The sequence below is a fragment of the Dromiciops gliroides genome, chromosome 3, assembly GCF_019393635.1.
Source record: "Dromiciops gliroides isolate mDroGli1 chromosome 3, mDroGli1.pri, whole genome shotgun sequence".
NCBI lineage: Eukaryota > Metazoa > Chordata > Mammalia > Microbiotheria > Microbiotheriidae > Dromiciops > Dromiciops gliroides.
This window is the reverse complement of record NC_057863.1, coordinates 359192079-359208237: the sequence shown is the minus strand read 5'-3', so window position 1 is coordinate 359208237 and position 16159 is coordinate 359192079. Positions and strand designations below refer to the sequence as shown.

Sequence of the window (16159 nt, the reverse complement as noted above, 5' to 3'; positions counted from 1 at the left end):
ACTGAAGGGAATGGATCAGATGGTCTTCAGCTCTAAACCTGTATTAGGCTGGCTAAAGAAAGAGAGGAACTGTGAGTTTTAGATTTCCCTTCTAGGAGTGGTAGGACCAGTGAGAGCCAGTGAGCTGTAGAATGTCATGGAATGCTAAGGATTCTTCAGAGAAGATCAGCTCCAAGTGTGTGTGTGTGTGTGTGTGTGTGTGTGTGTGTGTGTGTGTGTGTGTGTGTGTGTGTGTGTCTTTCTCTCTCTCTCTCTCTCTCTCTCATATCTCTCTCATCTCTCTCTCCCTCACTCTCTCCTCCCTTTTCTCTCCCCCCTTTCTTGCCCCACCTTTGTCTTTCTTCCCACCTTTCTCTCACCCATCTCTCTTCCCTTCTCTCCCTTCTCTCCTTCCCCCCTTTCTCTCACACACTCTCCCTCTCTCATATTCTCACATTTTCTCTCTCTTTCCCTCACTCCTCTGCTCTCTCTGTCCCCTTCATCTCTCTCCCTCCTTCTATTTTCTGTCCCTCTCTCATTCTTTTCACACACAAGTGCACACATGTACACACACACGCATATGCACACATACTCACATACACACACCATCTTCCCCTTACAGATGGAATCCAGGCTGTCTTACCGATCCCTCTCTATTGAGAAGCTGACTCCAGACACCCCACTTCCACGTTACATGTAAGGAAACGGGTGCAGAAAAGACAAATGACTTGCCAGTGTTCACAGCTAATTAGCAATAATTCTGGTCTAGACGCAGGGTTTCCTACCATTCAATCCAGGGGTTTCCCACTACACCACATTATGACTCCAATGGGTTTCTATAAGCAAGTAATAAAGCTCTTAATCTAAGTCCAAGTTGATTTTATTTCATTAAACCCGGTAATAACTAGTGCAGTGGGGAATGCCCACTCCAGTAATATTAGGAGAGCTCCTTAGCTTGACGGGAGGAAGGACTGTTTGCTCATAGGGTCAATAGTCAATAAACAAGGGGCAGCTAGGTGGCACAGTGGATAAAGCACTGGCACTGGATTCAGGAAGCCCTGAGTTCAAATCCGGCCTCAGACACTTGACACTTACTAGCTGTGTGACCCTGGGCAAGTCACTTAACCCCAATTGCCTCTAAAAATAAATAAATAATAGTCAATAAACATTTATTAAACACCTACTATGTGCCAGTCACTGTATTAAGCACTTGGAATACAAATATTATTAAAAAAAATATTAATAGTTCCTGCCTTCAAGGAGCTTATAACCTAATGGGGGAAGAAAAAACACAAAAGGAAGCTGAAAATTGGGGGTGGGGCAGGAATAATAGTGGAGAAGTCAGGTGAGTCCCAAGGCAGTGTGCAGCAAGGTGAAAAAGGAGGAGATGCCAAAGCTGAGCTCTCTCCTTAAATGGAAGTTTAGAGTTCTGGGCCTCCCCCACCTCCAACAGAGAGGCTGGGGGAAGTGATGAGGTATGGCCCCAAGGCTGATGAAGTCTTCTAGGATGATGAAGTTATCCCAATAATAATCTTCCTGGGACATGGGGGAGACATCATTCCGAGGAGCCCCAAAGTCAAGTAGCCAGGTGAGAAATGAGGAGATGGTATTTGTAACGATCAGATGGATGCCATTTTATTGTGGTTTTACATACACGTTAAGTAAACTATAGATACTGTCCCACGGGGTCACCAAGAGTCAGGCATGACTGACTGAGCAACAACAAGCTGCCCCAAATCCTGGACAGCTGCTTCCCCTCTTGCTGGTTCTCTGGGATGATAGTGACAGAGATTACTGAACACCTTTTTCCCAAAGCATTTTTTCTAGAGGCTTATAGAAGCTTGGAAGGATCCATGGAGATCATCCTGTCCAACCCCCTAATTTTATGGAGGAGGAAACTGAGGCCTAGAAGGAGAAAGTGTTTTATCCATGAGTGGTAAGAAGCAGAGGAGGCATTTGAACCTCACTGTTCTTACCCTAGCTTCTCTGATCTGCTCCCTTAATGGTCTATACCATCCCTGGAAGGGAAGGAGCAGGGATGATTTTTTGGTCACATTTTTAAGGAGAGGAGAAGCTGAGATCCAGATTTTCTGGTCTGGCAAAAGACACAATGGGGCAAGGAAAAAGCCAGTAGAACCCAGATGTCTCGATCCTCTGTCCAAATATACTACATGAAAAACAATTTCCCGGCTGCTGATGGGAGTGTGTCCAGAAGCTCAGGCTGCTGTTGCTTCTCCCTCCTCTCCCTCCTCTGGCTCCTCATAGTCTCTCTCCCCACCCCTAAAAGGAATGGAAGAAAGGCAATCACACTGACTCACTGCTATGCATTTTGAACTTAACCTCATCAGGGAATGGGGAATCACTGAAGTTTTTTGACAGTCGAGATTCTCCAAAGAAGTCTGCCAAGGGGACCTAAACTGCCAAGTTTGGGCCTCTGTCCTCAGCCACCAGTTCTGCCTCCAGAATGATTATGGCATATAATGGATCCTTTCCAACAACAGGGAAGCAGAGGTACAAACTTGGCAGCAGCTGGACTCAGGTATCTGGGTGCTTATCTATATTCCTTGGCTGCTGGGTCCCAAGATAGGAGCTAATCCTGAGGATCAAAGAAATCACAAGGGCTTCTCCTAGTATTCAAATCCATCCACCCCTCATCAGGGGTCTTGGATTCCTGTATCTGCCATTGCATCAATACATGGAGCTGGGATAGCTTCACAGGTTACAAAGGCTCCTCTCAAAATCAGGCAGGGGCAGAGTGATACAGGAGGAAGATTGTGGGGCTTGGAGTCAGGATCCCTGAATTTGAATGAATATTCCTGTGACCTTTGATAAATCATTTAACTACACTGAACCTCAGTTTCCTCATCTATAAAATGGGGATCACAATACTTGTACTGCCTGCTTCAGAGGGGTGTTATGAAGAAAGTGCTTGAGAAACCCTAAAGCCCAATGTCAATGAAGGCTAAGCAGAGGCTCTGGTGGTAGAAGCCTGAAATGGGATAGGACCTTTATTTTTAAAAAAATTAAAAAGGCTGAGTAGTCATAAGCAACCTCCCTAAGGACTTGGGGAACAAAAGCTGAGGAGGCTCTGGAAATAAGTAAATGGCAGAAAGAAAATCCCAGACAAAGTAATTTTCTACTATATTTAGTCTGCTTCTTTGGAACCAAGGACTTGAGCACACTGAGCCCTGCAAAACCCATTCAGGGTCAGGTATCAGAGGGGAAAAGAAAAGTCCTACAGTGGGCCCCCAGATGGAAAGACAACTTTATTTTTTCATACCAAAGGAGGGGAACAGGCTTATCATGTAAGGAGAAAAGACCTCATATTGATAACAATATCTAGTACTTATACAGGAGGGTAAAGCAATAAACACTGATCAAGCACTATGTTTCAGACACTGTGCTAAGTGTTTTACAAATAATATTTCATTTGATCCCTTTAACAACCCCGGGAGGTAAGCACTACCTTTATTTCCATTTTGTAATAAGTATTTTTATTTAAAGTTTTAAGTTCCAAATTCTATCCCTCCCTCCCTTTCCTCTCCCCTTCCTGAGGTGGTAAACAATCAGATACAGCTTATACATGTGCAATTAGGTAAAACATTGCCATATTAGTCATTTTATATAAGAAGATGAATAAAAGAAAAAATGAAAGAAAGTGAAAAATATCATGTTTTAGTCTGTGTTCAATCAATATCAGTTCTTTCTTTGGAGGTGGATAGAATGCTTCATCATTAGTCCTTTGGGATTGTCTTGGATCTTTGTATTGCTGAGAAAAGCTAAGTCATTCACAGTTCTTTATTGAACAACATTGCCGTTACTCTGTATAACATTCTCCGGCTTGTTCACTTCACTAGATATCAGTTCATTTAAGTCTTTCCAGATTTTTCTGAAATCATCCTGCTATTATTTCCATTTTATAGTTGCGGAAACTGAGGCAGACAGAGGTGAAGTGATTTGCCCAAAGTCACACAGGTAGCAAGTGAGGTTGGATTTGAACTCAGATCTTCCTGACTCCAGGCCTAGTACTTTGTCCACTGTGTCACCAAGCTGCTGCCAAGGTTTACAATGGGCTTTACATATATCTCATTTTATCCTTACAATAATCCTGGAAGATAGTTACTATTATTGTCCCCATATCACAGATGAGTAAACTGTTTGGGCAGCTAGTTGGCACAGTGGAAAGAGTACTGGGCCTGGTGTCAGGAAGATTCATCTTCCTGAGTTCAAATTTGACCCCAGACACTTTTTAACTTTGTGACCCTGGGCAAATCACTTCACCCTGTTTGCCTCAGTTTCCTCATCTGTAAAATGAGCTGGAGATGGAAATGGCAGACCACTCCAGGTTCTTTGGCAAAAAAAAAAATGGGGTCATGGAGAGTCAGGCACAACTGAAAATGACTAAACAACAACAAAACTGTTTAGGACACCCCTCTTGAAATGGTGCCCAAGTAGAGAGGGATTCGTATGCATCCATCCATATTTGAATGTGGTAACTAAGCCCTAATGAGGAAAGCACTGAATTTGGAACCACAAGCCCAGGGTTTCAGTCCCAGCTGCTGTTCACCAGCTACATGCCCTCAGGCTAATCACTTCCTCTGTCTGATTCTGGGACCTCCTTTGTAAAATGAGCATAATAATGCTGGTAACTCACATGGTTGCTGTGAGAATTAAATGGGATAAGGAATATGAAATCAATAAGTATTAGTCACCCACTATTTGGAATGTCTAGTGCAAGGTGCTAACGAAAATGCAATGAATGATAAGATACCAGATATCAAGGAGCTTATAATCTAGTAACACATGGGTTGTTGTTGTTCAGTCATTTTCAGTCATGTCCAACTCTCCATTACCCCATTTGGGGTTTTCTTGGCCAAGATACTGGAGTGGTTTGTCATTTCCTTCTCCAGTTCATTTTATAGATGAGGAAACTGAGTCAAACAGGGATAAATGACTTGCCCAGGGTCACACAACTAATAAGTGTCTGAGGCCAGATTTGAACTCAGAAAGATGAGTCTTCCTGACTCCAGGCCCAATGCTCTATCCTCTGCACCACATAACTGCCCAGTCATGCCATAGTGGTGAACCTAAAGAATTTGGGCCAATACTCAAAAGTACCAGCTCTGACAGGAGGCCCCACCACTAGGGAAGGCTTTTAGACCTGGTGATGCCATCATAAGAAGCTCAGTGATTTCCTCAAAGGAAAGCTCATCATCAGAGTAGAGCACCAGGCGATGGCGTTTGAAGGCTTTTTGGTTCAGAGCATCTCGTGAAATGTCAACTAATGTGGTTAACTAAACATGAAATGTGCTCTGAGGATACCCTCTCCAGTGGAATTGGGGATGTTTTAGAATTTGTTATTCAGTCATTTCAGTCGTGTCCGACTCTTGGTGGCCCCATTTGGGGTTCTCTTGGCAAAGACACTCGAGTGGTTTGTTTGCTATTTCCTTCCCCAGCTCATTTTACAAACGAGGAAACTGAAGCAAACAAAGTCAAACCCTGTGTGACTTCCCCAGAATCATACAGCTATAAGTGTCTGAGGCTGGATTTAAACTCAAGAAGTCTTCTTTACTCCAGGCCGGGTGCTCTCTCCACTGCGCCACCCAGCGGGCAAAATATTGAAGTGCAAATACCAACACGTAGCCATACCCAGAGCATTTCAGAGCAGGATAAGCGAGTCTTGGAGATCCTCTAGTTCAACCATCTCATTCCACCACGAAGAAGGCTGAGATCCAAGGAGGGGATGTGTCAGACTGGAATAGAAACCATACCTTCTTCCTCCCACTCCAATATTCATTACCCTCCACTACCAAATCCCTCTCTTTGGTGGCTAGTGACATACTCCGATGGACCTACCGTTTCATCAGTCTCACTGCCTGCAGGGACAAACATATGGGATATATCCACACTTGCCCGTCCTGTGTAAATCCAATCCAAGCCATCCTGTCAATCCTCCATGGGGGTCTGGCATGCAGAAGCCTTCCTCGACTTCATTTGACATTGTACAGCGGGGCAGCTAGGTGGCGCAGCGGATAGAGCACCGGTCCTGGAGTCAGGAAGACCTGAATTCAAATCCGGCCTCAGACACTTAACACTTACTAGCTGTGTGACCCTGGGCAAGTCACTTAACCCCAATTGCCTCACCAAAAAACTTAAAAAAAAAAATACATTGTATGGGACCCAAAGGCTGTCAATTAATTGCCCTTCACTTTTGATAAGCCACCAGCTCACCTTCCCCCAGCCCTTGGGCATATTTGAGTGATAAGAGGATCATCAATCGAGGGTTTAAAGGGACTTAGGGATCATCTAGTCACTCATTTTACATCTGAGGAAAACGAGACCCAGAGACTTTATGATTTGCCCAAGGTCAGCACAGCAGTAGTAAGTGGCAGAATTGGGAGTCAAACCCAGGTCTCTGATTTCAAATTCAGTTCCTTCTACCATGCTATGCTACATAGAATGATGTGTGGGTTTTTATAATACAGAATGATATACTCAGCCACATAATCCCCACCTACAGCCATCCCGCAGCAACTAGGAATCCTGATAGAATGAAAATATGAGTAGAACCATCCCAGGGGTCAACATTGAACTCTAGCAGAAGACTCGGGCAACATTTCAGGGGCTTAGAACATCCCTAGGGAAGGAATCAAAGCTTTAAGAAAAGGAAGTATTGGGCAGCTAGGTGGCACAGTGGGTAAAGCACCGGCCCTGGATTCAGGAGTACCTGAGTTCAAATCCGGCCTCAGATACTTGACACGTACTAGCTGTGTGACCCTGGGCAAGTCACTTAATCCCCATTGCCCTGAAAAAAAAAAAGAAAAAAGGGAAAAAAGTAAAGGAGGTATTGTCAGGTTAACATGTGTGTGTGTGTGTGTGTTGGTTCTTCCCTTCTTTTCCTTCCAGATTGCCCTTGACATTTATTCCACCAAACTCAGAACACAGAACAAGTAACTTTGGGAGGCAGGGTACGGATAGGGTTAAAGCGTCAGGAGCTGCAGACTCAGGGAGGCCCTGTTTACTTAAGACTGAAACAATAGGGGTGCAGCTAGGTGGCGCAGTGGATAAAGCACCAGCCCTGGATTCAGGAGGACCTGAGTTCAAATCTGGCCTCAGACACTTGACACTAGCTGTGTGACCCTGGGCAAGTCACTTAACCCCCATTGCCCTGCCCAAAAAAATAATACCCCCCAAAAAAAGACCGAAGCAATAGACCACAGCCAAAAACAGTTCTATTAAATATAATTTTTTATTTCATTCATGGCAAAGCTAAATAAAACTCTACAGTGCAAAGTGTATCATAAAGGCAAAGCATCCTGATCACACCCTTTCTTTCTGTGCTCGTGCACAAATATATATAAATGTATATGTATATGTATATGTATATGTATGCATATATACATATATGTAAACATATAAATGCACATATACACACATGTACTTCCCCAGAGGCCCCTAGGCCTGGAGGCTTCCCAAGGCCTAGATGTGTATCATATCAAGACAAGGTTATATAGGTTATTTATATAACCACATGGTTATATAGGAAAACTGACTATAGGAATTGTTTTCCATTCAAGCCAAAGGAAAAAATCATGCACAGTATAGTCAAAAGCACTGCATATCATGTGGGCAGTGGAAGTGTTGGGAATCTGGGTTGGGACAAAGAAAAGTAATGAGACCCAAGGGACTTATCCGGAGAAAGTCTTTCCCATCGGCCTCCCTCCCTGCCAGGGTCGTACTCCCTAAAATGATATGAGATGGATTTCTGCTCTGCGGAATCCTCTGTTGGCTTCTGGGCATTCTAACAGCCACCGAGCAAACCAAAGAAGGGGACTCCAGACACATCTTGAATGAATATCAGCCTCACTGCTGGCTCCCTTGATTACAAACCCTCCTAAATTCATTGTCACGAGGAATACACCCGCTCTCTCATGATCTCTGTCATGCGTACAACATACATACAAACTAATACACAGTCCCATCCATCCACACAGCCACATGGGCATACCCTGCCTACACACTTCCATACATTTCTACATCTTCCATAGACCCACACCGATTCCACCTCACATACCCCAGGAATGCCCCCCTATGCATGAGCCCCCATACATCTACTCCCTCAACACACATTCACACCCACATATTCCCTACACATATTCCCAATCCCATCCACACACTTATGGCCCACACTCACACACATAGCCAGCCTCCTCTACACACACTCCCTGCACATTTAAACTTCCCCACATTCAAATTCAACAAGCATTTGTGCAACAACTACTCCAGCGCTTCTCTCTGCTCTAGGCTATAAGGTGTCGACCCTTATTTGCCAAGGGAATTTCCTCACTTCTTGTTGTTCTTCAGCTGTTGTTCAATCATGTCTGACTCTTCCTGACCCCATTTTGGGTTTTCTTGGCAAAGATACTGGAGTGGTTTGCCATTTCCTTCTCCAACTCATTTTACAGATGAGGAAACTGAGGCAAACGGGGTTAAGTGACTTGCTCAGGGTCACACAGGTGGTATCTGAAGCCAGATGTGAACTCAGGTCTTCCTGAATCCAGGCCCAGTGTTCTATCCACTGCATTATCTAGCTGCCCTCACCTGGGGGTTCCCTATAGTGAGGAAATCCAAAGTCCAATCCTTATTCCCTATACAGTGCTTTATCATGGCCTAGAGGTGAGTTTAAGCCAAAAAGCAGCGAGCCCCTTCCTCTAGTTCACTAGACACTGTGTGGCCATCAATGAGGCCATCTCTCCTCACTTTGCCTGCTCACTAAGATCACCTCCCATCTCTGTTTATATTCTGCACAGTTGTTAGGACCCTGTCTCCCTCACTAGACTATGAGCTCCCCGGCACAGACCACCTTGTTGTCTCCCGTGTATCCCCAGCACTTAGCACAGCGTCTGGCACACACACGGTCAATATTTAATAAATTCTTGTTGACCAGCTGACTTCATTCCAATTGCAAGCTGGTTGTGTAACCTTAGAGACACTCACGTGCACACACAAACATGCACATCTGAAACACATGCAAACACTTGCCATAAGCAATAGGTACATATTGACTACCCACAGTCTCGGACATGTACTCCCCTCCTGACCCCATCTAGCCAAAAGTATCCCCCATGGAACATGACCAATACCAGTCCTTTCAGTCCCCACTTACAGAATTCTCTGGCCAAGAATGCATGGCCACAGGGTGATCGAGCTGGTGTGCAAACCAAAGCCATGCACTCAGATCCTTCTTTCTGAGGTGAAAGGAAGAGAAGTGCAAAGGGGAGAGCTAGTCTCCCATTGATTTCCTGGATCTTATCCACTCAGTCTTTTATAGACACATAGAGAATACTGGAGCTAGAAGGGACCTCTGGCTTCATCTAGTCCAGGGATTTCCAATCCCTGTAAGGATAAGGACCCCTTTTGAACATCAAAACCCCGCCCAATAGCATTACAGTTCTATTATGCTTTGGGCATCTGTAGAGGCCACGCACTCACAGATTCCAATTCTAGCTGCCCTCACCTGGGGGTTCCCTATAGTGAGGAAATCCAAAGTCCAATCCTTATTCCCTATACAGTGCTTTATCATGGCCTAGAGGCCATGACAGTAACTCCAAACAACACCCCCCATAGGCCCAAAGTCTACAGAAACCGGCCGCTGATCTACTTCAATGACCCTCCTTCCCCCAGGAAGATACGGAGCCCCAAGAGATCCTGTCAGTGATAAGTGAGTTTAAGTTCTGGACATTCGAGTATGACCTGGCAAAGTAGGCTCCCTTTGAGCCCAGAATCGTTGCCAGTTATCCTGCCCTTTCCTGTCCATGGAATCCCTCCAACATTGCAGGGAATGCTTGGATGCCGGCTCTATATATACTTCCTGCTACATAGCCAAGGCCGTGGGAGAAGATCTTTAAGCTACCTAAGTAAAGTTCCCAACATCCTGGAAGTGAAGAGAATTCCAAGGATGCATGTGCAGTGATACAGGGTAGGGGAAGACAAGGATGAAGAAAAGGAACCCACCCTCTGAACAATCTCTCTGATAATAATACTCTGCCTCCTGGAGCACTCCTGAGTCAAAACTTTTTTTTTTTTTTACAGTCAAGAACTAGTCAAGCCTCACAAAACCTCAGTGAGGTAGGTAAGTATTATTATTCCCATTTTACAGATGGGGAAAACTGAGGCCCAGAGAAGATAAGTGACTTGCCCAAGGTCACCCAGCAAATAAGCAGTAGAGCTGGGAATGGGGAGATCTCAATCATCTTTTCCCCTCCTCGCAAACTACCCTAACTACTATACCCCAAGATCTTTTTCCCCCCAACTTGTGCTTAATGTGGAGGCTAGAAAGGAAAAAGAAAGTAGTTTTCCATGAAGGCAGCTACAAGAGGTATTTGCTGGATGGTTAGAAACCCTGATCTGTCCGCTCCCAAAGGGCTTCTCACCCATGGAAGTCTAAACTTGTATATAAAATCTGGCCCAATCAAAGCAGGACAGAATGGGAATAATTGTAGGAGCAGAAAGGGGGGAATGGGAAGCCCAAAAGGGGTGCTCAGCACCAAGCATGAGGCAGAAAGCACTGGGAAACAAGGAGCCAGGATTACAGTGAAGGGAGCCAGGGCATAGGCCCCTGCCGAATGGGGGCCTAAGGGGAGCCTGCCAGGTGCTCCTTGCCAACTCGATGATTTTATTTCCTTTATCTTCTGTGGAATGGGAAATCCTGTCCTAGGGGGTCCCCAGAGGCAGCTGCTATGGGTACTTGGTTGGTGAAAAGGAAATAAGAGAAACTCTGGCTCTTCCTGGGAAAACCACAGAAGTTGAGCCTAGAAAATCTAAATGAGGCAACCATGTGCAGTCTCACTGCTGAGGATAGGGCAGGGTTGGTTGGCTTGTATTGGTGCCATGACATAACACTTCCATCACCATCCCCATTACCACCTTTTCCTCATTAGGCCCTTTCTGTCTTGCTTTGAGACACATTCATATGGATTCTCCAAGTCCAACCACCACCTTACCCCAACTGCCCCAATCATTCCCCCACCACATCCCCAAACCCCCTCTCACATCAGAAGCACCACAGACCCAAGTTAATTGACAAGGGATAAAATTGAATCATTCCAATGACAAGCTGCCATGCCCTACTCCCTCCTTTTCCCAGGCTAATAGCCCTCTGTGTGAGCTAGAATGGTCCTGAAGGACTCTTCCCTGCCTCCTATGTCAGGTGCAATGTTCTATCTCCCAGCAAACACAGATCTGAGAGGAGAGATAGGGCATGTGCTAAAATACCAAGGGTCTAAGGCACAGACTATCCCCACTCATAGGGATGTGCGTACCATTTCTTAGAGCAGCAATGATAATAATAATAATAATAATAGTCGTGGATGCCTGTTCCCCTAGGTCCATATTCCCACCCCTAAAATAAAGGTAATACAAGCTGAGGTTGAGCACCTAACATTAAAGCAGGGAATGGTAGCCAGCAAACCCAAGGCCTCTCTCAACAGAAGGAAGGAAAACTCTGAAGTCAACCACCAGAAATGGAGAATACCTAGAGAGAGTTCCTAGCCCTTTACTTGGGGATCATGCATGGGCTGTAAGCATGGCGGGGTGGAGGGTAATGAACAGCTATATGGGAAAGAGATAACTGGCTAGAAGAAAGAGATGGGGAAAGAGTGAAAGATGAGAGAAGACACTCAGAATCACCAGCAACATGGCGATCTTGATCCACAAAGAAAGAGAAAGGGGGCAGCTAGGTGGTGCAGTGGATAGAGCACCGGCCCTGGAGTCAGGAATACCTGAGTTCAAATCCGGCCTCAGACACTTGACACTTACTAGCTGTGTGACCCTGGGCAAGTCACTTAACCCCAATTGCCTCACTAAAAAAAAGAGAGAGAGAGAGAGAGAGAGAGAGAGAAAGGGATCCAGAGGGTGGGGGATGGGGGAGATGGGAGACAGGATGTGAGTGCCTAATTAATTAGCCATAGTCCTGCCATGACCAAGAGACATGGGCTCCCAGGGATGGGTGGGGTGGGATGGGCCTGGGGCACAGGCCATGGCCTTTCCCAATTGGGGAACTTAGGCACCAGGGAACTAAGGCTAGGGCAGAGCTTCTAGTCCCCTTGGGAACTGGGACTCAAAAAAGTCTCTGTCCTTGTCTAAGTTAGTTCTCTCTCAGGAACATAGGAACTTGAGCCCCTGAGCTACAGATTCAGAGAAAGGAGAAAGGGTTTAATGCCTGACATTATTCCAGGCCCAGAGGCCAGGATTTTCCCTTTTCCCACCTGCCAATGACCCAAGGTGTAGGGTAACACAGCTCAGAACTCCTTACTCAGGCATCTCAAGTGAAACTTCTCCATTTCTGAGAGAGAACTTGACCTGAAGCAATGAGAGAATGCCCCATGTACCTCTCCTCCCAAATCTGGCTATGAGGCTGCAGGCTGGGGTGAGAGTAGACCAGTTATCCCACAAAATAGGAGGCTACATCCCCAAAGTCCAACACCTAGAAGCACCAACACCTAAACCAATCCATTCCTCTAACCCCATGTGCCCCCACACACAACAAAGATGAATCCTGCCCAGTTGACCTGTATCCCCAGAGTTTGGTATTTAGGGCTACAAATGCCCCCATGGCACCATAAAGACTCTCCCATGTCCCTCCCCCCAGCTCCATAGAAAGGATCTTAGGGTACCCAGAGAAAATGAGTCCTTTACTTGGATGCGGGGAAGGACTGAATAGGCCTCTGGAGGTAGGGGGTGAATGGAATGAAGGAAAAGAAGAAGCCATTAAAAGGGATCAGAATGGAGTGGGAGTGCTATGAGAGGGGGAAAGGAGACAAAAAAAGACAGGCACTCAGAGCCCCAAGCAAGATTGACACCTCTTGCTGTGGGGAAAAAAAGGGAAGAAATCCTGGTGGGAAGTAGATCCATAATTGGAGCTCCCAATGAACTGGCCATGGTCCTGCCTTGACCAGGAAGACAAGGTCTGCAGATCAGGCAAGGGATGTGACAGGACCAGAGCATTCGCTTTGCCCATTCCCAGTGTAGGGGGAAGGGGTTCTCAGATATCAGGGAAGAAAGATCAGGGTGGAGAGGGGTAACTGGAAGAGAAGATCCTCCTATACACACACCCGAGCCTCAGGGTGGCCCATTCTCTAATGCCATCCCAACTCTGGGTCCCACACAGTGCTCTTGTACTCCTCCCTGCCCTCTTCCACCCCCTCCACCACAGGACTTCCCCTGGCCCCCTCTCTCCTTCTTTGCCTGACTTATCTACATCCCTGGAAGGAGGAGAAAAGAGGGAAAAGGAGTGAGAGGCGACAGCTAAGGGAGCTGGTCTAAGCAGGTCCCATTGCTCCCCACCCCTAGGCGATTCCAGTCTGAGCTAAGCAGCAGGCGTCACAGGCACGTGGGTTCTATAAACACGGCCCAAGCATCAGTTTTGTTCACAAAAATAGAGACTCTGTAGTTGTGGTATTGACTGCAGTATCCCCCAGGGCCTCAAGGCCAGAGGCTTACAACTTTGGGGTTGCTTTCTGTTCTGCTTTGGAGCCAGCCAGCCCGTTCTCAGTGTTGTCATTCCCTGATGAGTTCACGAGGCACTCCTTCCTGGAAAAGCAAAGAATCGGAGATCTCAGCGTTGCAAGAGACCTCTGAGGTCCCCAATCTTCCATGCCACCCGCTATGACCCTGGCTCCTCATTTTCCAGTGTCCTCTGCCACATGCTTGGTTCTGTGCCCCCCCTCTCAGGCTTGCCATTTCTCTTTACGGAATTCTAGTGGAGGGGCAGCTAGGTGGTGTAGCGGATAGAGCATCAGCCCTAGAGTCAGAAGAACCTGAGTTCAAATCTAATTCCAGACACATGCTAGCTGCGAGACCCTAGGCAAGTCATTTAACCACAATTGCGGAAGGAAGGAAGGAAGGAAGGAAGGAAGGAAGGAAGGAAGGAAGGAAGGAAGGAAGGAAGGAAGGAAGGAAGGAAGGAAGGAAGGAAGGAAAGAAGGAAGGAAGGAAGGAAGGAAGGAAGGAAGGAAGAGAGAGAATTCTAGTGACAGGGAGCTCATTGTTTCCCAAGGAAGCCCTTCTATTGTTGGTCAACTATAATTTGTTTTGTTTGTTTTTAGTGAGGCAATTGGGGTTAAGTGACTTGCCCCGGGTCACACAGCTAGTAAGTATTAAGTGTCTGAGGCCAGATTTGAACTCAGGTACTCCTTACTCCAGGGCCGGTGCTCTATCCACTGCGCCACCTAGCTGCCCCGGTCAACTATAATTTACGAAGGTCTTTGCTATAACTCTCACCTATTAGTCCTAGTTTTGCCTATATAAAGGCAATAATAACAACACCACATCTCTAGGGCACTTTACCGACAATAAACCTGCAAATTAAGGGGTAGGTGCAGTATGCATCATTAGTCCCATTTTACATATGAGGAAACTAAGACTCAGAGGAGTTATCTAACTTGCTGAGATTACACAGCTACTAAGTGTTGGAGAAAGACTTCAAAGAAAATACTCTAATCACTTACACAGTGAAAAAGCAGTTGAGATACAAGCCCTGAGACCTCCCTCCCTGCTCTTCCATATAATCACACCACCTTAATGGGGGAGAGGGTAGTAGTACTAATGAGCTGTCCCCAAGAATGACAGCTTATAGGGAGATGAGAAGAAGGTAACATCAGGACCATACCACTCTCCCTTCTTTCCCTGCCCCTTCTCTGAACCCAAGGGAAAGAAAAAAGCAAAATACAGCAGAATACTGATGACAATGGTGCCTATCATTGTCAATCTCCTTAATTTCAGGAAAAGGAAAGAAGGGAGAGGAAAGTAGGTTGGGAAGAGGTATGGAGAGGAATATGACTAGATGATGGCAAGGAAATGTTGGTATAAGGATAGTGTGACCGGAGAGAATATTTACACAGGAGATGGTGTGGTCGAAAGGAGGAGGTGCCTGGGCTGTGTGAAGACAACAGAATGGATAAAAATGAGAATGACAACAGTAGGGCTAGAAGAGTGGGATAAGGTTGAGGTTAGTGGCAAGCCAAAGAACAGTGAAATGGATAGAATGAGGATGCAATGAGAACAAGAGGGGTGGAATGGAAGAGGGCAGTGAATGAGGAGAAAAATGGGATAAACATAAGGACAGAAAAATCAAGGAAAGAAGGGTAGGATACAAAGAATGAGAGTGGACCTGAGGAGACTGCAATATGTGGAAGGTTAGTAAGATATGGAGAAACATTATGGGATGAAGGGAGAATGGGAGGAAGATCAAATGGGTCAGGGAGAAGGATGATCAGATAAGAAAAACAAGATGGATAGGAAGGACAGAGGAAAAGGAAAGATGATGGTAATAAAATGGAGAGCATGGTGGGATGGAGAAGTACAGTGGAATAAGGAGAAATATAAAAGTAGAGATGAATAGTCCAAGATGAAGGAGAATAGTTATATAAGTAGGAGAAAAGTGGGTTGGGAGGAATGGTCTGATGGAGACAATAGTTAGGAGGGAAGACAAGGGAGGATGGGGAGGACGGTGGGATTGAAAGGCATGGGAAGAGGACAGGGCCGGGGGGAATGATCAGATGTAGAAAAGACAATAAAATAAGGGAAAGATAGCATGACTACAGTCAAATCACTTAACTTTTCAGCCTTAGTTTCCTCATTTGTGAGAATGAAAAAAAAATCCCTATGCCACCTACCTCACAAGGATGTTGTGAAGATCAAATGAAATAATGTATTCAAAACTTCTTTTCAAACTTTAAAGTTTTACATATAAATATCATTTTATTACTAGACAGGAAAGAAGATAGAGAAGAAAGGGATGAGGATGAAAAATGACTGAACTATAGTAAGGATGATGGAGTGGGGAGGACAGTGGATAGGGGGAAAGGACAGTGATGCTGATAACTCACTTCTTCTCTTGAGTCTTCTTAATGATGAAAGTAACAAACTTCTTAATCAACATGATGACAATAAGAAGTCCAATGACACCACCCACAACTGAGACGATGATGATTGTCACGGTGTTGTCTACTTTCACCACTGTGAAGGCAGAAGAGGAGAGGAAGAAAGAGGTAAGAGGTAAGAGAGCCCCAGTTCACATGGCCAGCTAGTAGGATTGAGGTATAGCAGAAAGAATACTGACTTTAGAATGAGAATACCTGAATTCACCTCTATGGGCCTCAGTTTCTTCATCTACAAAAGG

General features: G+C 45.6%; 2 protein-coding genes across 8 annotated transcripts in view; one reads left to right on the top strand and one right to left on the bottom strand.

Annotated features, from left to right (window-relative positions):
* Window positions 1–9744, top strand: part of TMPRSS4 (transmembrane serine protease 4) — a 38776-nt gene extending 29032 nt beyond the window's left edge. The window contains exon 12 of the mRNA XM_043993553.1: window positions 9664–9744. Within this exon, the coding sequence (XP_043849488.1) occupies window positions 9664–9744 (81 nt within the window). The remainder of the gene's footprint in view (window positions 1–9663) is intronic.
* A 2502-nt stretch (window positions 9745–12246) lies between these two features.
* The window catches only part of SCN4B (sodium voltage-gated channel beta subunit 4), a 41122-nt gene continuing 37209 nt past the window's right edge, over window positions 12247–16159 (bottom strand). For all 7 annotated transcript variants that reach the window (XM_043998395.1, XM_043998394.1, XM_043998397.1 and 4 more), the window contains 2 exons: window positions 15867–15996; window positions 12247–13569 (listed from right to left, as the gene is read on the bottom strand). In XM_043998395.1, the coding sequence (XP_043854330.1) occupies window positions 13476–13569; window positions 15867–15996 (224 nt within the window). In that variant the 3' untranslated portion in view covers window positions 12247–13475. The remainder of the gene's footprint in view (window positions 13570–15866; window positions 15997–16159) is intronic.